This window comes from Oreochromis aureus, linkage group 9 (genome assembly GCF_013358895.1).
Source record: "Oreochromis aureus strain Israel breed Guangdong linkage group 9, ZZ_aureus, whole genome shotgun sequence".
Classification (NCBI taxonomy): domain Eukaryota; kingdom Metazoa; phylum Chordata; class Actinopteri; order Cichliformes; family Cichlidae; genus Oreochromis; species Oreochromis aureus.
The window spans coordinates 39,840,357-39,867,206 of record NC_052950.1 but is presented as its reverse complement, the minus strand read 5'-3'; the positions used below and the strand labels follow the sequence as shown (position 1 = coordinate 39,867,206).

The 26,850-nt window shown below is 46.5% G+C and overlaps 1 protein-coding gene across 2 annotated transcripts in view; it reads right to left on the bottom strand.

Annotated features, from left to right (window-relative positions):
- LOC116336526 (activin receptor type-2B-like) overlaps positions 1-21,499 on the bottom strand; it is a 45,366-nt gene extending 23,867 nt beyond the window's left edge. For both annotated transcript variants that reach the window (XR_004200705.2, XM_031760431.2), the window contains exon 1: positions 21,141-21,499. Coding sequence is in view for 1 of the 2 variants with exons in the window: in XM_031760431.2 (XP_031616291.1) it covers positions 21,141-21,192 (52 nt within the window). In the remaining variant the exon portion in view is untranslated. The remainder of the gene's footprint in view (positions 1-21,140) is intronic.
- Positions 21,500-26,850: the final 5,351 nt, after the last annotated feature.

Here is a 26,850-nt window from a genome sequence, read left to right as displayed (position 1 = left end):
TGGGTGAACCCACCTCCTTCGCACGCTTTTAGCCCAATATGGGGTAATCAATTTTTCCCTCCAGGCAGAGCAGACCCTGGTTTTAGGAAGTGGGCTGACAAAGGCTTAAAGACAATAGGGGATCTCATGGGATCAGAGGGTGAGATTTTGATGTCATTTGAGGAGTTGATTTCCAAGTATGATATCCCATGCAAACATCGATTTAAATATCTACAAGTGAGAAACTTTATTAGATCATCTCAAAATCAGTGTTTGTCAATCCCTCCGTTTTCCATTTTGGAAACAGAAATGAAAAGAGATTGCTTTGGAAAAGGAATAATCTCCAAATTATATAATATGTTAGTAGAGGGTCCCCTGAATCTTCTTTAGGAAAACTTAATGCTTGGAGGGAAGATTTACGGAGGACTTACCCTCCAAGACTGGGAGACGGCATGTGCTGAAGCGCAAACACAAACTACCAGTACTCGTCTCAAAGTATTGCAATATAATTGGCTAATGAGGACGTATGTGACTCCAGAAAAGCTTAATAAGTATAATGGTGATACCCCAGACTTGTGTTTCAGGTGCGGTGAGGAGAAAGGGACGTTTTTCCACTGTGTCTGGGAATGCAATAAAGTACAACGGTTTTGGAAAGAGATTAAACAAGCTCTGGATATTATATTGGGTACACAACTAGCTCTTGACCCTAAACTTTTTATTTTAGGGTTATATCCTGATGGACATCTTATGTCTAGAAAGGTAATTACCGCCCTGGACCTATGTCTACTGCTGGCAAAAAGAGTCATAGCACTCTCATGGAGGAAGACCAGTAAACCAAAATATATTAACTGGATTAAGGAATTGTCCACAACTTTGCCTATGGAAAAAATTACTTACATTATCAAGGGGAAACTACCACTTTTTCAAAACATATGGGGTCCCTTTATGCAATATATGGGAAATATGGATCTTGGTAGTATGGTGGATGGGGCAGATGGGGTGTAAATGTTGATGGTCCTCTGCAGTTTCCTAAATTAATCTCTTTTATACTTGATCTTTAATGCTGTGTGACTTATACATTTGAGTCTGTAACTTTGAACCATGCACAATAGTGTAACCGAGTTGGTGTTGAGCAACCCTTGGAAATAGAGAAGCTTATTATTATTATTATTATTATTATTATATGTTTTTTTTTTTGTTTTTTTTTCCTTTTTCTTTCTTCTTTTTTTGGGGTTGTGTTTTCTTTTTCTTTTCCTTTGTTTGACTGAGTTATTATTTACGGGTCATATAGTTTGTACCTCCACTTAACTGTTGCTCTCTAACATCTTATAGATGTCTGATTTGCAAGGGAGGGCGAGTGACTGTTGTACAATAACTTAGTTGCCCTGGATGTCTCCTTTGCTGTGGAAGTACTCCAATTTCTGTATGTACTTTTGAAATGCAATAAAGATATTGTTGGAAAAAAAAAAAATTTGTACAATTCTTTAGGTTACAATGAAGAAACTTCCACAGTCGTATACCCCTGACCGTTGGACTCATTAATCTTTGTGTAGTCCTACCATTGACTGTAGAAAACATGGATGACGCGACTCCGCCTCCTCCCATTGTGCAAGAATGAAGCCAAAATATCCCGCTTGTGGAGGCTGCCATCTTGCAAATTTGGAGCCAGAGGCCGTTTCTCAATTCTAAAGTACGTGAGAACGTACTCGCATTCTCGGCGAGTACGTACTGGCCGAGAACGCACGGGAGTGCGGACTCGCCGAGAACGCGAGCACGCATCACGCATTTGAGAATTGAGAAACGGCCTTTGTCTGAGTTTCGGACGAAATGCATTCTGGGATATTTAGCTGTACCAAGTCCACACAAGTCACCACCGATGCATGCTCGATAAAACGGGTGGAGCGAGAACACATCCAGGACTTTTTCGCGTTTTCGGTTTGATGCGTACTTCGAATTGGAACAGTACTTGGTCTCCGACTGATGACGTATCACGAGCACACGAGAACGCAAGTACGCACAAGTACACATATTGAGAAACGGCCAGAGTCTGCGCAGTAGTGACTTGAGGTGGAGCGACTGTGTAACGCTCCCGCCCACACACCCGCTGGACGTGACCGCAAACACGCCCCCCTACACTTTTTACGTAGCCCGGCTGCTCCAGTTTTTTTGCTGGTTTACCGCGACTGACGACTCGTTTAATTAAGGTAAATACAACCATGTCACTGTTATAAAAAAAGACACACAGCTTATCATCTTATAGTTCTAAAATCACTTTGTTGTTAATTCGTTAGTTAGATTAGCCGCTAGCATACGCACTGTGTTGGAGGCTTGTTGCTAGCTAGTTAGCGATGCTACACACCTGTTACTCTAATAGTCTGTGTTATTGAAGGATTCAGCACTTCTTATGTTTGTTATCCATTTTTAGACAGCGATGAGATCATCTGCACACTCTACAGAGGCCCAGAGTTACTGTTAATATCAAACATATAATGCTGTCCTTTGAGATTTTAACATAAGACTGTGAGTGATGGTAGCTGATTAAACAAGTGTCATGAGATAATAACAAAATGCAAAGATTGGTGACAGCACTTGGAACCATAAGGCAACAAAAAACTGAGAAATAAACTAGACCCTGCCTGTGAATCACTCTTTGCCTCTCTCCCTCCTTCCATCCCCTCATCTCATCTATCACTCTCCACTTGCTGTCCATCTGAGAACAAGGCACAACTTGCTATTGCAATAAACTATTATTTAATTATCCACACTTAACAACTCTTACACTTAATCTATAATAAAATGATGACAGAAAAATGTTATAGAAGCAAAACATTCCAGTTGTGCTTATTATTATTTTTATACTGGAATATCTCTCCAACAACTGGTACATGTGTTAATGTTACCTGTTCTCTTTGTAATCCAGCTGCTGAGGGATCCACTGCCTATAGTAGCCTCACACAGCTCCCACTGTTTCCTCCTCATGTCCTTACCAGCCATGTCTGGACAATGTTATATTATGAGTAATAATTCAAAAATCCATATACATAAAACACACACATGCACACACAGTGACATTTTAGACCTTCTTCAGAATACTGTATATACTGTGGGCACAAGTTTCCATCATGGTGCTGATCCAGAATCCTTCCCTTATTATTTATTACTACAGCTACAATAATAAAGCAATGAGGGGAAAAAAGTAACAAATTTATAATAATGTATTTATGATGATTCCATTTGTTTCACTATCCACTCTGTGCAGGCAGAAAGCTTATTACATTTTTAAACTGTAGAGATACAATAATTTTGCTGCTGTAAAATCAGCATTTTGTCTTATTTAAAATATAAATCTAATATAATCTGTTTCTTATTGTATATTCTTTAAAATACAGCGTGTTTTTTAAATATTATAATTATAATAATCCATTATTATGTGGACATGCATATTAGATCGTTTTAAGTGAAATATAAGCCCTCCAGAAAGGCAGGAAAAGCCCTGTAACTTACTTTAAAACTAAATATGTTCCCTAAAACGGTGACAGAGCTACAGACCCATGACAGCCTTACCCAGTGAGCCAGCAGCTATGACCAGCACTACATGTGCAGTTAATAAAAGGACAGGTAAAGTTTGTTGCGCTGTTGCACACACAGCACGCTCATTTGTTTCAGTTCGTCAGTTGCCACAAGACAACTTACCAACGTGTACGTGATAAGCTAATACTCCTGTGTGCTGTAGACTACAGTGTGCGCTGTACACCTACTTACTGGTTTTGTCGCATCAGTCTGTGTCTCTGAGTTAATTTGTGTTTCTCCTACAGCTCCGGACCGCAAAAAATGCGCGTGCTCTTTGTGAGCTCGTTCCCGGCTCGTAACCAGCGCGTTCTGCCCACAAGGGCGATCATTGGTTAACGGTGATCATGTGACTGATGCAAGCCAGATCCTTTTATTTAGCAAAACTGTGATTAATAGTTAAATATTATTGTTGAGGGGCACAGACAGGACTCCACACGCACACACACATTTAAAAAAAAAAAATAATTAATTTTTTTTTTAAAAATTGCCTCAACAAAAGGGCACTTTGGGCACCCATCAGGAAAGGGGCGGGTGCTCAAGCCCCTTCCGCCTCCCCCCCCCTCCCGCCTCCCTCCCCTCTGCACGTGCCTGTTTAATATTCAGCTCTGCACAGGAGCTGCAGCAGGGTGCAGCCTGTTGCTTTTACAGTATAATACTTGTAATAAAAGTACAGTAACGGTAATTAGTGACTGAGCAGCCCGGAACGTTTCTCTTGATTTCTTTAGTAAGGGTAAATTCATTCACCTCCACGGGTTAGCTAAACAAACTATACAAAACAAGTTTCCCGACAGCCGAGTGCTCATCTTAGCTAGCTAGGTCTCAGGACATAGCTAAGGACAGTAGTTACGGATTAGCTTACAAACACGATTAACTTACCGAAAAAGTGCAGCGGGGCCTCGGGTCCTTCTGTCGGGTAGTCCAGTTTACTGAAGAACACCTCAGGCTGTCAGGTTAAAACACTCGGTCGTGTTTTCGTAGCGTAAACGCTGGCCCTCCTCTCAGAGCCTACGCTCTATCTGCTATTCCCGAACACAGATACGCAAGTTTCTCCGTGACTGCAGCTGCCAGTCAAAGCTGTTATGATGACGTTTCACCCCAATTTAACATCGCCGCGGTAGGAATTAGAATCAAACTTATGGGAAAGGAGACCCCTTGGACATCAATCAGCATGATGAGAACTATTGATAACAAAAGAAAGAATCTCTGGAAAAAAATTATCTGAGGAGAATAAATTTATTTTAGTCTGACCCCAGTCCCATCCGCTAACATGGAGGAGGCGGGGTTTATGACCTATACTGCAGCCAGACACCAGGGGGCGATAGAGACGTTTTGGCTTCATTTTTGGAGAGCTGTCGCGTCGTCCATGTTTTCTACAGTCATTAGCTGTGTCCCAAAATGTCGGCTGCATCCTTCGGAGGACCCGGCCTTCGCGGTCTACGTGGGCCGGGTCCTTCAAAGACCGAGAAGGCCGGAAGTGCGAGGCTGTGAAATGGGACGGTCTAGCCTTCAGATTTGCGTCACTGCTGTGTCGGTGGAGTTTAATAAACTCAGCCGTCTGCTCCTTGCTATCTAAAATATAACAGGACACTGGCGTAAATTCTCGACCGTCTCACACTTCTGTTTAATCAGTTTTCTGTTTGACGTTTATTCAGCTGTGTGAAAATCCCGGAGGAACCCACCCGATGGATTAATAAAGTTTTATTTAATCTAATAACTTTGATCTCAGCCAAACCGATTTACTCCGGAACAAATAAAACACCGAAAATAGGCAAACAATTGCATTTTTAAGTTATCCGAGTGACTTATATATCATGTTTAACCTGAGTAGCGAAAGAGCGGGGGTCTGAAAACGATGAAGCCGGGAGTCCGCTGCTCTCGCCGGCTGGAGTGACCATTGAACCCCCCGGCTAGCTATCGAGCGGGTGGGTAATCTCCGAAAACGTCGGCGCACTTCTGCAAATATGCGATGTCTTGATAAACCAAGCAGATATTTGAAGTTTACACAGCTACTTTCTTGCCTGAAAATATGTTAAAAGTTTATTTTGTGACCCAGAAAGATTAATAAGACTAATTTATTGAGTCCTACCTAGCTGATGCTTAAAATAAAATTTCCTTCTGCTGTCTTCTCCCTCTGAACACATTGAAAATAAACTTTGTAACTTGAAAGGCAAAGTGTTATTTTTAGCCTTAAACATAATTAATAATGTCCGTAGTTTCACTAAATCTCCTAATTTCAATAGCTTCGATTTTATAAACAATTTATTTGTATATTTAACATTATGAATCATTCGTATCACTTTCTTCTGTAATAAGTTTAGAGGGTTTATGGTATTCACATATGTATTCCCCCAAACTTACACACAATAACTAAAGTATGAGAAAAACAATGAAAAGTATAAGATGCGCATTGTTTTGTAGTCTAATAAATCTCTTACATTTCCCAAAATATAAATGTTTTTGACCATCTTCTTTCTAATATACTCAATATGTGATTTCCACGTCAAATTTCCATCTACTATTACACCCAAAAAGCGAAATTCAGTAACTCTTTCAATCAATTCTCCATTAATGGACATAATAACTTCTTCCTCCTTTACACGATTGCCAAATATCATGAATTTCGTTTTAGTCAGATTCAAAGATAATTTATTTACATCAAATCACCTCCTGAGCAATAAAAATTTGTGTTATCTGCAAATAAAATAAAATCGAAACTTTTTAATAAATCACAGATATCATTGACATATAAATTAAAAAGTCCCAAAATAGAACCTTGAGGAACGCCACATACAATCTTCAATCTTTCAGAGGTATTGCCGAGATAATGTACATATTGTGACCGATTTTCTAAATAACTCCTTAACTAATTCAGTGCCACTCCTCTCACACCATCATTATACAATTTATAAATCAAAATAGTTGCAGGATATTAAAAGCTTTTTTTAAATCAACGAATACCCCAACGGTTATTATTATGGGTTGCAGATGAAATATCAATGAAAGTCAACAATGCTAATGCCGTTGATCTACTTTTACGAAATCCAAATTGATTTTCATTTATTATTTCTTTTTCTTCGATAAAACTATCAAGTCTTTGCACAAAAAGTTTTTCAAGCACTTTTAAAACTGTGACAAAAGAGACACTGGCCTATAGTTGTTAAAACTATGCTTATCTCCTGATTTATATAAGGGTATCACTTTTGCCACTTTCATTCGATCGGAAAATACTCTTGAATGTAACGTGAGATTAAAAATCTAGCGAAGAGGAATAATTATACAATCTAATGTCTTTTAATTATAACCATGTCTATACCATCACAGTCAGTAGATGTCTTATTTTTAAAGTTTGCTACAATTGCTACTATTTCTTTTATAGTAATATCAGCTAAGAATATTGATTTAACCACTCTGTTTCTCCTTTCCAGACTTCCTCATATTCTGAATCATCATATTTTTCTAATTAGATTTGCTAAAGTAGGTCCAACAAAACAGGAATTAAATTCATTTGCCACTTCGATCTTGTCATCAACAACTTGATTACTCTTAATAAAATAAATAGGCAGATCTGAGGGTGTGTTCTTGTGAACCAGTACTTCTTTAAAAATCTTTTCCAAATGCTCTTCATATTGTTTTTGTTTTCTTGAAAAAGTTTATTATAGTAGTCTTTCTTGGCTTTCGTCAATATTAATACCAGCTTATTTTTATAAACTTTATATTTCATTTGCACATTCTTAGTTCTGTGTTTTATATAATCACTGTATAATTTATTTCTCTTTTCACACGCATTTGCAAGACCCTTAGCTATCCAAGGTTTCAAGTGATCACTTCTATCGTTTATGATGAGGCCACTCATAATGTTACTCTCCAAGCTATTAATAAAAATATGATTAATTAGTGTTTCTGATTTATCCGTTATTCTACTCGGCTTCATAATTAAAGGATAAATAATAATAATAATACTTCAAAAAAATCTGATGCGGCCTTATCATTTGCCTCTTTCCAAAGATCAGTATTGTAATCACCACACAAATATAAAGGCTCATTTCCCTTAACCTTACTCAGTAAATCTTCTACTACCTCTGTAAATAACTCAATCTGTGACCCCGGTTTCCTAAATATACACATAACAATTGTGTTACTTCTTGTTTCTATATCCCATTCCACTGTCACAGTCTTCAATAGCCACAGACATATATTCAACTTGTTTACATTTCAGTTAACAAAAAGTGCCACCCCTCCTGCCTTCTTCTTAGTTCTATTTACAAAGTATAAATCGTATCCATTGATACAGAACCCCTATTCTCATCTAACCGTGTTTCAGATAAAGCAAATATTTGGAACTTGCCTCTCAAACTATACAAAAAATCATTAATTGGAGCAAAGCTTCAATAAAGACTTCCAAAATTAAAATGAATTAGTGAAAATGTATTAGCTAGATCAACATTATCCCTGAATTGCTCCTCTGTATAATATTCACATGTGACATGAATTGTCCATCCATCCATCCATCTTCATCCGCTTTATCCGAGGCCGGGTTGCGGGGGCAGCAGCCTAAGCAGGGAAGCCCAGACCTCCCTCTCCCCAGCCACCTCCTCCAGCTTATCCGGGGGAACACCAAGGCGTTCCCAGGCCAGCCGAGAGATATAATCTCTCCAGCGTGTCCTGGGTCTGCCCCTGGGCCTCCTCCCGTGTGGGACATGCCCGAACACCTCACCCAGGAGGTGCCCAGGAGGCATCCTTGTCAGATGCCCGAACCACCTCAACTGGCTCCTTTCGATGTGGAGGAGCAGCGGCTCTACTCTGAGCCCCTCCCGGATGGCTGAACTTCTCACCCTATCTCTAAGGGAGAGCCCAGCTACCCTTCGGAGGAAACTCATTTCTGCCGCTCGTATCCGCGATCTCGTTCTTTCGGTCACTACCCACAGCTCGTGGCCATAGGTGAGGGTAGGGACGTAGATCGACCGGTAAATTGAGAGCTTCGCTTTTACACTCAGCTCCCTCTTCACCACGACGGACCGGTGCAGCGTCCGCATCACTGCAGCCGCAGCACCAATCCGTCTGTCGATCTCCGGCTCCCTTCTCCCATCACTCGCGAACAAGGCCCCGAGATACTTGAACTCCTCCACTTGGGGCAGGAACTCATCCCCGACCCAGAGTGGGCACTCCACCCTTTTCCGGCTGAGAACCATGGCCTCAGATTTGGAGGTGCTGATCCTCATTCCCACTGCTTCACACTCAGCTGTGAACCGCTTCCAGTCTTGAGCTGGAGGCCTTCACCTGATGAAGCCAACAGAACCACATCATCCGCGAAAAAGCAGAGATGAGATTCTGAGGCCACCAAGTGAAAGCCCTCCGCCACTTGGCTGCGCCTAGAAATCCTGTCCATAAAATTATGAACAGAACCGGTGACAAAGGGTAGCCCTGGCGGAGCCCATCACCCACCGGAAACGAGTCCGACTTATTGCCGGCAATGCGAACCAAGCTCTTGCAACGGTTGTATAGGGATCGAATAGCCCGTAGCAATGGGCCAGACACCCCATACTCCCGCAACACCTCCCACAGGACACCCGAGGACACGGGTCGAATGCCTTCTCCAAGTCCACAAAACACATGTAGACTGGTTGGGCAAACTCCCATGCACCCTCAAGTATCCTTGAGAGGATAAAGAGCTGGTCCAGTGTTCCGCGACCAGGACGAAAACAGCATTGTTCCTCCTGTATCCGAGGTTCAACTAGCGGACGAACTCTCCTTTCCAGCACCCTGGCATGAATTGTATTAAGCACATTCCTTTCAGGGTCAATATCAGCTTCAAAATCACATAGTTTATGATCTCAGTCATCGAGCATTACGCATAATTATTCTAGGAATATCTATTGGTCTCAAAAAGAAAGAAAAAAGGTCCTTAACAGTCGCACATTTATTTATCGACATGTTGGGGACTCGTCTTCACCTCTTTTTCCGCCCAGACTCGGTGACTCTCGCAGAACTCCTGTGTTTGGTTTCCAGACCCGTAGTAATCGCATCCTCAAGCTGAGCCTGCTGTTCTAGATCATCCACCCTCTTTCCAAAAACTGCACTGTCTTGTTTTTTCCCTTAATCAGGTTTTTTTAATTCTTTGATTTGGCCCATCATTGACATTAGTATTCCTTGTTGCTTATTTACCTTTTCAATTTCAGTCGTCAGTGAGTTAAGTGAAAGCTCAATCTCCTCCAAATCTTCTTCCACTTTCTTCATCTTTGCCATTTTGTCTCTTGTAAAAGTCAATCTTTGTTTATTTGTTTGCCCAAGCAAGATCTATAACTGGAATTATTTAGAGTTTAACACCAAACATCACGGCACCACGATGACGCCAATCTGGCTGTGATTACGCACGCCATCTTGGAAAGATTATTGGTTACATGATGTCATTAAAAACTGCTCCCACAGCACAAACACGGTGGAGAGGACCAGTGCAGGAGTTTCCACTCTGCCGCTAACACTGAAGCAGCTCTAACTGTGAGTTTTAATGTTAGCGTGAAGAGCAGCAGGGGGACCTTCATGTGTTTGTGTCATAAATCCTACAGTCTCCTCACAAAGAGAGGAGCTGCAGGGACAAAAGAAGCGATCCCGTGTGATGGATGAGTGATCTTTCTGTGGTGATCGGGAATAAACCTGCCGCACTGCATTATGGGACAGAAAGCAGCACCTCTGAGAGTACTGCAATAGCAGCGAGTACACAAAGGGCTTCAGCAGTAATGTTTGCAGTAAAGGACTATCTCATCAGTACTCTGCAGGTCGACCTCTGTTACCATGGAGACCTGTGTGCTGATGTCACGGTGTGTGTGTGTGTGTGTGTGTGTGTGTGTATGTGTCATCTGACATTTACTCAGATGACTTCTTCAGTTAAAAAGGGGAGCAGCGAGTTAAACAAAGTTCACACACACACGTTTGTCCTCCTGTCTCTGTGAGGACCCTCACTAACACGTCACCATCCCCGGTCCTCATCATCATCCTAATGTCCACATCTATTTTAGCTCACCAATCAGTTAACAACAACACCACCACAGGAGGCTGATGTTGAACTTGAACAGCACCCTCTACTGGATATAAAGAAAAGTGAAACATGGAACATGTGCTGGCTCTCTTTACCCAGGTAACAAAGTAATAAAGGACCGTATGAATTATTTAGAGGCTTTCTGGTACAAACTTCCACAGCAGAATAAAAACCTGAATGTGTTTTTGATTTATGACTGTTCTGTTTTTGAGTCCCGTCTGTATAACAATACAAATAAATGATGCTAGCTTTCTCTCATACCAGCTGGTGCTATGGTGGCCTGTGAGAGATACAATAACACGTATAATCTAACACACACACACACACACACACACACACACACACACACACACACACCTTTGAAACAACCACTGAGCTGCTGCACTTGTTCTCCTGTCACATCATCCATCTGTCGCTCTCCATGCTTCATGTATTGAAGCTAAATCACATCTAAGCAATAAAATCAAGCTGAAGTTTGAACTTTGACCTGAACACAAACATCAGGGTTCATTTTCCCACCGTTAGTCAAACCCAGGACTTTGAGCGCTCTTGCTGATGTCGCACAAAAATCTGGCCTCACAGACCGCCTAACCTTTCAGCACACACGCCATTCTGATGTCAGGTGACAGCAGGTTTATGGTCACAGATGAGAAACGATGGACGAAGACGCTAACAGCAGAGCAGTAATAACGCCGCCCATCCTCGCCATGTTCTCATGACCTTGGTGACAGCGGCGCAGACGTTATGGCGAGCGTGTCGATGTTCACGTCATGAAGCGGGATCAGCGACAGCTGCAGCATTGTTAGGTGTGTGAGAAACGAGTGCCTGCAGCACGGACTCGAACCCTCGGCCTTCCAGCTGCACCGTCATGCACATTAACATTTGTGTGCTGCATACGTGTCAAAGTGTGTGACCTCTGACCCCGGCGTCTCCTGATGACACGCATGCGGACGTGAGCCAACTGCGAATGGATCGACTGTGTGAGCGCGCCGCTTTCTAATGCAAAGTGAGCTCATAGCAGCTATTAGAGCCTTTGTGAGCTCCAGACACCAGGGGTCAGAGGTCACGCTCTCACGTGCAAACAAGCATATACATGCAACAGCACACACACACACACACACACACACACACACACACACACACACACACACACACAGATCTTTGGGGTAACTGGTTCCCACAGACAGTCCAGGCCCTGTGCTGGGTAAGAACCTTGTATTTAGGCGTCCTGCCCTTCAGTCCAGTTTAAGACCTAAATGACCCAAACACGGTGAGGACACGCCTCCTGCTGACCACAGACTGCTTTTACAAGTGCTATGAGGCCATCTCTGACTTCTGCTAATATAGCTGTGCTTCCTGTGTCCTTAGTTCATACTCCAGTGCAATGAGCGTATGTGCACGGCGTTCCCACGAGAGCGAGCGGACAGATGGACGCTGGTCTAACGAGCGATCTACACAGAACAAACTGCGAGGACATAAAGATCAGACAGAAGCAGAGGATGGAGCTACAGCTGGAGTGAACATCAGCTGACTCGTTCACCACGTCAGCGTCCTCAAACACACACGAAGCTGGACTTCTGTAGAGCTTTTTACTTCATGTTCATGTGGTTTTCAAAACGATCCCTGACGGTGGATCAAGTACTTTGAATTAAACTGAATTAAAATTTGGTCGATACAGCAGGAAATCAAACTAAAGTTACGGGAGAACGAACAACTGAAGAAACAACCAGAAGCTCAAATCGACTCGTAAAACAGACAAAGAGCACCAATCCTGCTCTGAGGGACCTGCTCACAAACCAACTGAAACCACCTGGTATCATTCCCAGTATCATTCCCTCCAGCAGCTGGTTGGTTCAGCTGTTTCCAACTTGGTGCCACTTTGTGGAAAACCACTCCAAACGCTAACAGAGGTGTGTAGTAGGGCTGCCACGATTACTCGACTAGTCACGACTACGTCGACTATCAAAATCGTCGACGACTAATTTAATAGTCGACGCGTCGTTTGATCCCAAAAGACACAGGAACTGGTCGTCTCGGTCCATCACAGAGAGCCGATGGAGCCATCCAGTCTGGCCAACCCAGACTCGGGGTGGGCGGTATATCCAATATACTCTGGGTTGTATCGTCAGGTTTTCCACTTACGATGGTCAAAATGGCTTTATCGTAACCATCGACTCTGCCATGGAGTTTATTTCTCCCACGCTCTGCAAATGCATCATTTATCGGCCCCTCCCACCTGGAACCTGGCAGCACCACAAATTCATGCCAGCAGCTGAAAACTCAAAACGACTCTTAAGCTGCATGTGAGCGTCTCCACACGCCAAAGAACGTGACATGAACAGCAGTGACGGTTCCACGTCAGTCACTGGTCTGTTTCTGTAACACGAGCTCATCACAGTTTGACTACTTCCACATGTTATAAGCACAACAGAGCACCGTTTTAATCTCCATGGTTTCATGAATTCTGGCTTGATGCACTTTGTTGTCGAGTGTTGACCACAGACAGTCGTACTGTCACAGAGCGGTCACTGGTGAAAAACCATGTGATCTGGGAGGACGACCTGCACCAGAGCCTGAATTAGAGCTGGGCGATAGAACGATAACGATATGTATTGCGAAATAACTTTTTCTCGATAGAAAAATTAAACTATTGCGATAGGCCTCATCTCTCTTATCCTCTTAAAAAAAAGAAAGAAAAAAAAAAGAACAGCCAATCCAAATTAAGTAGCGCAGAGCCGAACCAATCACAGCCGCAGCGTCACGTCACGTGACTTGTTACGAACAGCACAAGCGCCAAGCCGCATTATGTGTATTTGTTTTGCAGCCGTGCAGCCCGGGTAATGAAGGAAATGAGTTTGCCGACTAGAGAAAAATCAACCGAGAGCGTGAGCGAAGGTTACCAAGAAAAAAGATGATGGTTCCAATGCCGGAGAGCTTGTCGAACAGAAGGGCCACAGAAGTTCCGTAGTGTGAAGGTATTTCGCTATTTCAAGTCTGACAAAAACAGAGTAGCGCGCACTGTAAATTGTGCCGAAAGCAAGTCTGAAATACAATAAAGCGGTGCATGCTCAATCTCTGACTGAAAGCGCTGATTCGTCATTCGGCTTTTGTCAGACTAAAGTAACTGTTAAAACTGTTTGAAAAGCTAAGCTATACAACAAGGAGAGATTGAGAATTTCCTTTTAGTTCTCAGTTTATTTGATATTGACAAAAGTTAGTCAATTTTGTCTGTTCTTCTGTAAAACGACCTAAGATTTATTTTTAGAATTAATATTTTGTTTCTAAGTGGAATTGACAATTTAGTCTGTTTTGTTTGTTCTATTTTGAAACTTAAACGCTTTAGCGGCTGCCTTTTGTGTAGTTTGCAATATTTGCCTTTATTTATCTGAAACTGAAGTCTCATGTTCCTTAAGTACATCTTCCCTGTTGAACTTATTATGGGAAATAAATATTTTAATTAAAACAAGCTGCTAATTATTTCACATTTTACTTGTGAGCAACGGCACATTTAAATCTTACAAATATAGTTATTTGGCTTATATCGTGATATATATCGTTATCGCCTGAAATGAAAAAAACATATCGTGATATGAAAAAATCTTATATCGCCCAGCTCTAGCCTGAATGTGAGCTTAGATGTTGTCTGCACGACGCCAACAGTCTCCGTCACCTCTGGGAGGAGACGGGACCCTCTCCCCCACCTTCCACCACCACCCCTCCTCCATGTTCTCACGGGAGAGAGAGAGAGAGAGGGTCATCCCCTGAGCGAGGGGGGAGGGGCCGTCTGTCCCCAGGGAGTAATCAGTTTTTCAATGACCCCCCATCTGTCACAACAAGGCTCCAAACTTTACAGCCCTCCAACACAAAGCAGATGACACACTGGTTTCCACTGACGTGACTCCACACCACGGGCCACGAGGGCGCCGCGCTCTGATTGGTTAGTCTGACTCATATGGGACACGTCCTCGCTCACCATGTTAGATAAAGTGTCCTGGACCCCATTGTTGATCTGTGTGCTTTGGGCCCCACAGCGCAGGCTAGACCAAGATCCCTCCCCACAGCCTAACCCTGAGCCCAACTGTTGGTCCCCACAAGTATAGTAGCATGCCAATTTTCTGTCGTCACAAAGATATGTAAACACACACACACACACACACACACACACACACACACACACACACACACACACAGTGTGTACTAAGAGTGCACAGGTAATCTGACGTCCGCTGCTCGTGATTGGCCAATTGGCCCTGCTTGGCGCCCTGTGAGGTCAGGCAGTGTCAGAGTCAGGCTGAAGGTCACTGTGCTGTGCGGTGGACAGCAGGAGGTCACAGCTCTGTGACATCATCATGGATGGAAGCGTGGAGCTGCGAGCGCCGTCCTCACTGACGTGTTACTTCCTGTTTGTACAGCACGGGTTCAAAGACTGCAGGCTGAGCTCAGCTGGTGACAGTGGGAGGAAGAACGCCCCTTTAACAGGAAGAGACGTCCCAGAGAGGCAGAGCTGGCGAGGGGTGCCCATCTGCTGGGAATAAAAGGCGGAGCAGAGAGAAGCAGGTGATGGTGCCCGTCTGTGGTCACTAATGTCCACGCCTGGGAAACTGGAGGCGGGACAGCAGCTGCACCTGCACACCCCACCCACCCCCACCCACCCCACAGCAGAGCGAGCATCAGTCACAGCAGATATGACAGTAAAGAAGTCTGAAGCAGCAGGAGGAGGCGGTGCCTCCAGCAGGTCACTGAGAGGTCAGAGGTCAGACTCACGGGTTTGAGCTGAGACTGTCACAGCTTTTCTGTTCAGGTGTTTGAAGCATTAACCAAAGCGTACCTGTACCGGCAGGTGGAAGGTCCCGCCCACTCAGGGACTCTCACAGTGTGAAGATGAGACAGCTTTTCCACAGCTCCGCTCTGAATCAGGTGTGTGACTCTGCACAGCCTCATGTCTGTGGAAGTGTTAGCCTGTGGGCTCATCTGGACTGGACTCAGACCTGAGCCCAGCATGGACCTGGATGTGAACACGTGTGAGCAGCTCGGGCACACCTCAGAGTCGCTGCTTACAGCTCTCTGATGGACGGGAGACAGAGACGTCCCTGAGTCTGCTCAAACATGTCCTCGTGAATAATTACTGTGCTGCCTTCACCTCTCGCAGAGTGCCGCTGAGCTCGGATTCACCATATCAGCACCACGTGGGTTCAGCCTGCACAGCGACACTCACGAGGATTCCTGCTGAGAGGTTTCACTCTGACCCAAGACTTCCTCAGAGCCTCAGAGAGAGCGCCGTCCTCACAGGAAGCCCGGCCGTCCTCACAGGAAGCCCTGCCGTCCTCACAGGAAGCTCCTCATTCATGCTGACTGCTACCACCCTTCTACAAACTAAAGCAGCCTCACAGCTCCCAGCACCTCCCCCTCTCCCATCTCCTCCTGACCCCGTGTCATTAAGCTGAGGGAGCTGCGAGGAGAACAAAAACAGACACTGGGCCTTTAACTCCTGCCAGCAGCCAGGAGAGCCCATCCCCCATCATGCATCTCTTCATCAGCCCCCCTCGGTGTTCAGGCCCTGCAGGGAGCCGGAGCACTGAGCACGCCCCGACGCTGGGCTCTGTTTCACCCGGTAACACAAAACAACAACAACACAAAAGCACACACCACTGTGAGCGAGCCGCCGCTCAGCATCAGGCTGAAGGTGAACCCGACGCTCCTCCTCACAGGCCTGCAGTGATGAGCAGCTCTGCGACTTTATTCTCACAGCTCAGCGTCCGTTTGTGAGGCGCGTCCACACTGAGACGCTTCCGGTCAAGGCAAACGCAGCGTTTTGAAAACGCTCTCCAAAGTGATACATTTGAAAACGCCGTTTTTGCGTCGCTGTGTGGACAGCATAACCGCAGTCTTTTGGAGATGATGATGCATTTCAGTCATGTGATGCAGTCATGTGACCAATTAAACTAAGATAGTGGAGGGCGTTACACAGCAGTTGTTTTGTTTGACAGCCCTATTAAAGATTAACATCAGTCTGCACATGCTTCAGATAGCTTTTCTTCAAATTCTTTGATTCTCACTCGCTTTTGCAACTTTGTACTTTCGTGTTACTCGCAGCAACAACTCCACCTCATTGTTAATCCATTTAAAAAACTCGCTGCTTTTCAAAGAGACGTTTCAACGAGCCGGAAAGTAAATAAACGGGAGACAGAAATGAGGCAGGCCGAATCGTCTTCTGTTTCATGCGTGCGCAGGACTGGAACGTAAGCGCTTCAGTGTGGACGCACAACTGTTCAGAAACAACTGAAAACAATAGTGTGGACACGGAGCGTAGTTAGATGATGAGTTTCTCCCTGTGATTGTTTCATCTCACGCAGACACATCGAGCGTAACTACAATCACATGACAATGTTCAGCCTGCTGATTAGTTCTGGAGTATCGGAGAACACGGAGTGTTCATGTCACGGCACGCTGCTGACCCGTGCACACCTCTGTACATGTGAGGTACCTGCTGTGCATGCACGGCTACAGGAAGGGCGTGTGCTGCTGTGTGTGTTGTGTGTTACAGCAGCACAGTGTGCATACACAACAAATAAACAGCACAGGTATCGACAGCCACACAGAAACGATGAAGAAAGCTGCAGCAGCACCATCAGGATGTGGAGCAAACGCTGTGGTCCAGGCCCGGCTGTGACCATGGCGTTCACACCAAGAGGGAAGACAACGCCAGACTGAACACAGCAGCTCTGCAGTGTTGTCATGACGGCCTCGCTCAGCCTGAGCTTTACTGCAGAATGAAGCCAGAGCTCCAACCTGAGCTGATGATGCTGAAGTTTTACACGCTGCCTCCACAGCTCCACCCTCCTCTCCATCTCTGTCATTTCACCCAATCACACGATGTTATTGGCCACTTACATCGTATGACCACAGGATGGTCACAGACACTTTCAACTCTCTGCTGTCGCTGCATGAATCCACGAGCAGGTCAGCTGACCCGTCCGCCTGCTCTGATCAGATGTTTGATAACCTGCAGAACACGTCTGCTTCCATCCCATCAGGCAGCTTTTTCAGGCCTTTTAAATGACCCCACGGAGGGGAACACTAAATCCCAGCAATTATTGATCGGAAACCGAGAATCCAAAGAAAACCCCTCTCCCTTTATATCTTCTTGAAGATTCCTTCAAAACTGTATTAAACTGTTTAACCGTAATTATTCTGGACGCAACAGCACCCCCCTCCCTCCCCCCCATGAATGTGCAATATCACTGATCACAATGCACCTGCTCCTCAGATGGCATGTACAGTATGTGTATGTATATATGTAAGCATGTATGTGGAAATGTGTGTACATATGTACGTACGCATATATGTGCGTATATGTATGTATGCAGGTGTATGTATAACTTGTACATATCTTTTTTCTTGTGTAAATGTAAATTTGTCTGTGTTATTGTGTAAATACTTACACTGTCGTGTACTTCACACACATGGAGAGATACCAAACTGCCTTAAATTGTTCTTGTGACAATAAAGAGCTATTCTATTCTATTCTATTCTTCTGAGCTGTTGCTGAACTGAGTATCTGGACCTGCTCACCTGAACAATCAGCATCAATATATTTGATCCCGTCCTGATACGTTATCAATGCCCTGAACCACATCTTCATCATCTGCCTCCATGATTCCAGCTAGCGAACACTCTAAAGATGGGGTGGTGGACGACGTTTACGGAGTAAAAATGGGTCACATGTTGTTATGTGGTTACTAGGGGTGCAACGGATCACGGTTTATCCGAAATCCGAACCGATCCCACTCCACGGTTCGGTACGCACGTGATCCGAAGATTCAAAAAGAAAAAAAGTATGTGTATGGTGCGCGTCGTCAGTCTGTCAAGCGGTAGCGCTAGCGGTCCAAGTAGCGGAGCAGAGGAGTTTATGCATTTAAGCAGCCCTTTGCTGCCCAGTCCGACCGGGCTAAAGCTAAAAGCTAATGGGGTGTTTAGCTGCAGACGGGAGGCCGTCGCCTGTTGTGCAAAACAAGGTTTAAACTGTGATGAACGTGCTTGACCCACGCTATGATATCTCGCTATGCGCGTCCACTTCAGTGACAAGATCCTTCCAAGCATGTATGAGCAGGAGAAGTTTAAAGTTATGGCTGAACTGTCCCAGGCATCTTCTGTTGCTCCAACTACAAATGGGTGGAGTTCCAGGGCAACGGAAAGCCACGTGACCGTGACCGCCCGTTATATCACAGCGGAGAGGTAGATACAAAGCCCTGCACTGCCCTATAGATTACATTAGATTAGATGAAACTTTATTTATTTCTCGGTGGGTTCCTCCGGAAATTCAGTTTCAGTAGCACAGCACCCACAGAAGTTGCAGAATGTGAGCAGAAATATACAATGTTTACACATATATAAATACAGAGTATACAAAAGGGATAAATAGAATAAATAGGAATAAGGATACAAGGGAACGGCACATTTCAAGTATTGTGAGTCTATTGCACCGTTGGATATTAACAAAAACTATTGCACAGTGAAAAGGCACTACAGCTTACTTGTTCCCCCTCCTCTGTCCCCGCTTTCCTCCAGCGAGGAGTTAAACAGTTTGATGGTGTGTGGGACAAAGGACTTGACTTTGGGAGAAGCAACCTGTCACTGAACAGACTCCTCTGGTTGTTTATGGCCATGTGCAGATGATGCAGAGGCTGCCCAGCATGGTCCATAATGTCCATATTGCACCTTAATTTGTTTTTATATAAGTGCGTGGAATGAGTCTTCAGTTGAATGTTTTTAATAGGCAAAAATACTTAAATAAGTAAACGGCGTAGTAGAATTTTTGTCTTTTTTTTTCTATTTTGCTGATCCGAAAATTGATCCGATCCGTGACTTTAAAACCGTGATCCGATCCGAACCGTGAGATTTTTGATCCGTTGCACCCCTAGTGGTTACTAGGCAACATAATAACATCATAATATATTATGCACGATTCAGCTTTTGAGACACACACAGACCGATGTGGCCTTACAGCGAACGAACCATGAGGACGGTGATGATAGCACGGGACAGTTAATCAGAGCAGCAGTCACAGACCTGAGCACTGAGTCTGTGCACTTCAGTGACCCGTAACTCGGAGCACTTTCACCACTAACAGCCTGCTCGGCTTCTTTAAACACAATACAAAAAAAAGCAGCTGAGCGGCCACGTTAAAACAACACCAACCTTTATTCATCCTCCTGAGACGAGGCAGAACACACAAACAGGCTGAACCCAGGTCCAAACCTGGACGGTCCTGCTGCGAGGCCACTGCAGCATTGGTCTTTAACAACAACAAGAGCTAACAGGAGCTAACAGGAGCTAACAGTGGCTAACAGGAGAGAACAGTGGCTAACAGGAGCTAACAGTTGAGAATAGTGGCTAACAGGAGCTAACAGGAGAGAACATTGGCTAACAGGAACTAACAGGGGCTAACAGGAGAGAATAGTGGCTAACAGGAGCTAACAGGAGCTAACACCAGCACAAGCCCAGACAGAAACTATGAGCTCCTTCTAATACACGTCTCTTCTCAATCATTCGTGGAGTTACTCAGGAGTGAAAGCTGCTGTGACCCAGCAGCTGTCCTCGGGGTTTCGGACTACAGACTGTCTGACAGGAAGTTGCCTGAGTCACACAGGTGTAGGAGGAGACTGTCTGTAGCTGAAGCAGCAGATCTCAGTTAAATATATTTAATGGTTATATTGTTTTTACCTGGCAGTGTTAAACTCCGCCTGCTTGTTGAACTTTCAGGTGTTACTCCATCAGCTCCATCATACTGACCAATCAGCTGTCTGGGCTTTGACAGGGGGCAAAGTTCACCTTTGCTGTAGGAGCTGGATGCTCCAGTTTAGAACAGACAGGAACTAAGAGGCAGCACAGCTGGACAGATGTGCACAGAGACAAGTGATTCACAGCACTGCTGGAACCAGGAGGAGGTCAGAGGTCAGCTGATCAAGCTCTCACTCCAGCGTGCGCGCGAACACACACACACACACACACACACACACAAGTGGATCTGAGGAGGTGTCACGCGCCTCCGCCCCACTACTACGGGCCCACGTGACGGAGCGGTTTCATTCATCCACGACGTGGCGTAGTAACGACCGCGTGCACGGCAGCAAAGCGCGCGCCAAACATCAAACATGGAAAAATGAATGAGAGGAGACTGACGTCACCTCTGATCGATTATTGATCCGCCACCGTGCACGAGCACACAATACAGGGCCGCCTGCATGCGCGCGTGCGCAGCGGCCAAGCCACCCGGAAACACAGCCAAACACACCTGACCGTGAACGCATCACACCGGCAGACCGGGACTCTGCCACCGAAAACAAAGCAGAGGAGACACACACACACACACACACACCGAGGACACCGGGGTCCTGGGCGGTCCTGGAGTCCTCGGTCCAGCCTGAGTCCTGCTCGCGCTCCTCGCCATGTGCTGCAGAAACACTGCCGAGTCTCTCTCTCTCATACACACACACACACACACACACACACACACACACACACACACACACACACACACACACACAGCTGTGCTTACCTGCACACAGAGTTCCCAGCACGAGCGCGCAGGTGAGCCAGGACAGCCACATGTTCTCTGGGTCCTCCAGGTTTAAAGGCTGCGTGTGTGTGTGTGTGTGTGTGTGTGTATAATCCAGCGGGTCCTCGCAGATCTCCTCGCGGTTCTGGAGCCGTGCAGGGCGGACAGCGGCGGCCCGGCCCGGTGGGTGGGTGTGGGTGTAGGGGGGTCAGTCTCGGTCCCGAACCAGCAGCAGCGCGTGCATAGCCCGCAGCCCCGCTCTCCTCTGCCCGCCTCTCTCTCCGTCCTTTTCGCTCTGGACGGGCTACAGAAGTCTGGTGAAGCTGCAGCGACCCCCACCCGCAGACCCTACCTACTTCCGCTTTCAAAATAAAAGCGGTCTCTGAGCCTGTGCAGCTGCTCGGTCATGAACGTGCACGTCCCCACTGAATGTACAAGCGTCACACTCTCGCTGAGTCCTCTGGCATTCACACCTGAGCCAGCACTCACCTGTTTAAGGACCGGAGGCTCCAACTGCAGGACCATGGTCCCGATTTACCTGCAGGCCCATCAGGTTTGTCACGTGACCTTCAAAAAGTTCAGCACTCAGGAATCGAACCACAGCTTCATCTCTCTCTCTCTCACTCACACACACACACACACACACACACACACACACACACACACACACACACACACACACACACACACACACACACGTTTTCATATCTTAGTGAGGACATCTATTTAACAGCCTAACCCTGAGCCCAACTGTTGGTCCCCACAAGTATAGTAGCATGCCAATTTTCTGTCGTCACAAAGATATGTAAACACACACACACACACACACACACACACACACACACACACACACACTCTGTCTTCGTGCAGAGAGCAGGTGAGTGCAGGCAGGTGTGTTCTTACTTTCTGTTTAGCTGCAGTTGCAGTGATGATGGCGTCCTCCGGACTCACACAGACGATGCTCAGCCCGGAGGTCTCTGAGCCGTCTCCATCGCTGAGACTCCGACCCCCTGCTGTGACGTCACCTGCCCAGGTTCTTCTTCGCTGACGATCACGCAGCAAACGTGCAGCAGGATTGGGAGAGAGTTTTATTTTAATGATCCTAACCGGAAGTGGAGTCTTTGTCGCTGCGGGATTGACAGGTTTGATGCAGCCAAGTTGAACTGAGTCCAAAATGGCTCCTGGAGAGAGAGAGAGAGAGAGAGAGCCCGGATGTGTGAGCACAAAGGAGGCTCGGCCTCCATAAACACAGAGTCCACGCTGACAGTGGGGACAGAGGCATGATGGGTAACAGGCTGATGTGAGTGTGTGCCTGCAAACAACAAAGAAGGCTCCACCATCCTCGCCACCTCTGTGCTGCCTCTGCAGCCGCCTGCTCCACGCTGCTCCCTGATCACAGCACCTCCACCCGCTCCACTCTGGAGAGGACTGAAACAGCAGGGCGGCGTCTCAGTGAGTTCCGTGCTAAGCTCAGACTTCCTGTCATGTGACCTCTGCCCCAGGTCACAGAGCCGTCTCCCAGCACAGACCTCTCAGAGGACCTCGTCTCTGTGATGTCACTGTCTCAGAGCTCGTGGTTGTGAGTGAGCGTAGACGAGCCGGTAAACCGGGAGCTTCCTGTTACTCATCACGGCCTCAGACCAGCGTGAGCTGGAGGTCATCACTCACCTACAACCTCTTAGCTGCACCTTCGGGTTCAGCCGTGGAGTCCAGCAGAGAGCAGGTGATATCAGGACTCATACCTGGCGCTCTCAGAGGAGCCCGACGAACAACGTCTGCTCCACAGTGACATCACGTCTCCCTGAGAGGGTAAAGATCTGGTCCAGCGTTCCACGGCCGGGACGCCCCTGAGCTCCACGCACACACCTGCCTTTAGAAGCTCCTGCTGCTGCAGCGAGCTCACCTGTGAGGACGGCCTCGAGCTGCTGATGGGCAGAAGGAGAGAGAACGCTCCGACCTCTGAGCATGCCGTGCCGTACATACATCATCATCAACATGTCAACATGAGAGGGCCACACACACACACACACAGACACACACACACACAGAAACAAACAGGACGCTCAGTCCCACATCACACACAGACGTTCACACTTTCACAGTAAGAGCGCGGCTGAGGCGCTGTCTGTCTGCAGAGACACAAATAGAAAAATGAAGGTTTTCATCATTTTACACATTTCATGAAGTCAAAGTGGTGAAAGCCCAGATCCTCCTGACACCTGCTGCTTCAGCTCCCAGGGATGTAAGGACTCGTGTGTGAGGCGTCAGCAGGAAGTTTAAACCGCCGAGCTGTTTCTGTGTGAGACAGAAACCTCAGCTGTCAGAATCAGCTCACACGCTAACACATGCAGGCTCTGTGAACACTGACGTGCTCACATTTAAACCAGGCTTAGAGCTGATCAAAGCTCGTTAAGCTAGCGTGTTAAAGCCACAGACACTCAACTGGTTTCACGCACTGAAGTGCATTTAAAGAGCAGTACTTCCACTGCAGGTATTCATCCTCGTGGGTCGTAGGTCTGTGCCGACCCCAGACTAACGCTGAGCACTGACGGCTGAGGAGCAGCTGTGTGGCTGCTCCTGCATGTAAAACTGCAAACATACAAATCTCACTGCAGTTCCTAAAGTTTACTGTCTTACCTGCACCTGTCAGGGGTCACCAGCAGGTGGTGCTCATGTGCTATACAGCAGATCAGCAGCTGTGCCGGTCTCAGTTTCCACAGCAGATCCACAAACAGCTGTGGAGTCTGTGGGATGATCTGTTCACAGGACCCCACAGGTAAGCTCATGCAGGTAAGTCACATATATCATACAGGAAGGAGCCGAGCTTCACGGACTGAAGGGCGCCACCGCTGAAACACCAGCAACAAACGAGGACCTCAGGATCAGGCGTGTGGAGGGAAGAACTCAGGTCCCATTTCTGCACAAAAACCAAACCACACACACACACAGAGGAGAGTTGCTGTAACTGCTGCAGGTTTCTGGCTGCTTGTGTGTCACATCTGCTTTAAACTGGATGAATCAGAGGGTGCAGGTTAGTCCCAGGTGAGTGAGAGCAGGAGCACACCTGGCTGAGGAAGCCCTGTGATGTCACCATGGTCACCTGTGTCACTGAGAGCTGAAACCAGGTGAGACGTGGACACGGAGCAGGAAGCAGGAAGCAGGTCAGTGGTGCTCTGAGGAAATCAGGTTACTGCAGAAAGGAGGCGAGTGAATGTTCTCTTTCTTTCTCTCTCTCCCTCCTCATTCATACTATAGCTCGGTCGCCCGCCAGCTGCTTATATAACAGCTTTATGTAAGAGTGTATAAGACAGCGGCTGGCCTTGTGACAGAGCGAGGAGGAAGAAGTCTCCTCCGTTTCCATCAAACTGTCAGAAATCCTTCATGTAAACTTGTGAAACAAAGCAAACTAAAATTAGAGACGTACATGACTGCACCTCCTCACGCTGCACGTCCTCCTCACGCTGCACGTCCTCCTCACGCTGTACGCCCCCTTACGCTGCACATCCTCCTCACGCTGTACGCCCTGCTCACGCTGTACGCCCTGCTCACGCTGCACGCCTCCTCACGCTGTACGCCTCCTCACGCTGCACGCCCTGCTCACGCTGTACGCCTCCTCACGCTGTACGCCTCCTCACGCTGTACGCCCTGCTCACGCTGTACGTCCTCCTCACGCTGTAGGCCCTGCTCACGCTGTAGGCCCTGCTCACGCTGTACGCCTCCTCACGCTGCACGTCCTCCTATACCAGGAGTAGTCCTTCTAACAGGCACAGAGCCTTTGTGTTGGACCAATAAGTCTGGCTGTAACACACAGAGCCCTGATAGGCTTCACATATACTCAGATGTATCGTCCTGTCACAGACCCAGCTGTTGGCCACAGGGCGGAGGTTTGGGAACGTCATCCCGAAAGATTAAGGAAGCCATTCCTAAAAGTCTGCAGAGTCTCACAGTTGTACAAACAGTGGTGTATAGACGTGATTGTCCCTTTCATGATCTTTTGTCACACTGAAATGTTTCAGATCTCGTTTGGCTCTTCACGAAGGCCGTCGCACATTTCTCCCTCTCCCTTATCTTTCCTGCTTGGCTCCTCGTGTCCATGTCTAGTCTCGTCTACTTTTCTACTTCTCCCTGGAAGAGTCTCACAGTCTGACACCCTCTTCTCAACGAGAAATCTGGGCTCGGGTGAGCCTGAGTGTCCTGGAGGGACGTTCCCTGCCAGATACATGATGGACGGGTGGCATAACTGGAGGGTCGTGTGCCTGGCGGGACTGTCAATCGAGGAAATTGAAGACATCTACCTTTTCGGAATCATGATAATGGGGTTCTTGATGATCGGAGCTGGCTTGGTCCTGGCTTATTGAAGATGAAAGAAAGTGGAATTGGCTGTTCAAACCCCCACAAGGCTGCCCGCTGGGATTGAAACGATGGGACGAATCGTGACTTCTCAAAATGGGCTCATTGAACGCAGCACCGATAAGATCTTGGAGAAGTTCACGGCCTGCTAAAGGGAGATTGAGAGACCAGTGACGGACTGTTATATCCTGTGAAATTGACGTGCAGTTGTTCGGGCTAAAGGGAAACCATGTGTGGGCCACCTCTGGCTAACCAGATCTGGGCCACCAAAGGGCCGTCATTCTTTGCTGTATGTGGCCCATGTGTAAGTTGTGTGCAGCCACGGGCCAGTTGCAGACACACTGCTGGCCCTGTGCTGGCCCAGAACAGTTTCAGCTCTGGCCCCAGATGTCAGCCTAATGTGCACCTTAATCAAGCCATGTAATAACAACATGTGCCGGAACATAATAGTGTAAAAGTAACACCACAAAACTCCGTTCAGACAGTGAATGGACTGATTCTTTTATAGCGCTTTTGTACTCTGCCAGATTGCTTCAAGTGCTCTATACAACATGCCACATTCACCCAACCACACACTTTCTCTAAACTGTGTGCTGCTTAACTGCATTCATACATATTCATACTCCTGACATGTAGATTGGAGGAGACAAGGATCGAACCACTAACCTTCTGATCAGTAGGTGACCTGCTGTACCACCTGAGCTACAGCCACCCGGTGGTAAACATGAGTAAACCGTCACTAGGTTTTGGATAAAGTGTACTCTCACAAACCTGTCAAACCTGCATTTGAAATGTTGGCCACCATAGCAGTATAGTATTGCAACATGGCATTTGGATCTTCTAACTAAAATAGGAAAATAGGAACATAGACAGTGCCATCTACGCCAGGCCTGGCCCACATCTGGGTGACATACGTCTTATCATGCCAGAAGTCAGCCAGCAGTGCCGGCTTGATACCAGATCCAGGCCAGACCTGCTTGCTATGTGGGGACTTAAATACACAGAGGAGGTGATCAGGGGAAGTGGGAACACACAGGGAAACAGCTGAGTGAAATGAAACAACGACGTGACAGGGAAGTGAAACTAATGACAATGACAAAAACACACCACACTCGTTCAAAATTAATCAGGAAACATGAAGAACAATAACAAAACATCGGAGCTCAGGAACAGTCCACACAGAGTTCTGGAGGCCGACTGTACAGAAAGCCATGGTGGCAATAAAACAGTTCAGGAGGCCGACCCAGAGATCAGCAACACAAAAGTCCATCCTTTGGTAGTTCAGGAAGCCGACCACGTGCAAGGCAGGGATGGTGCTGGTGTAAACATAACTGTGAATCCTGTGGTGACTTGGCGGGCA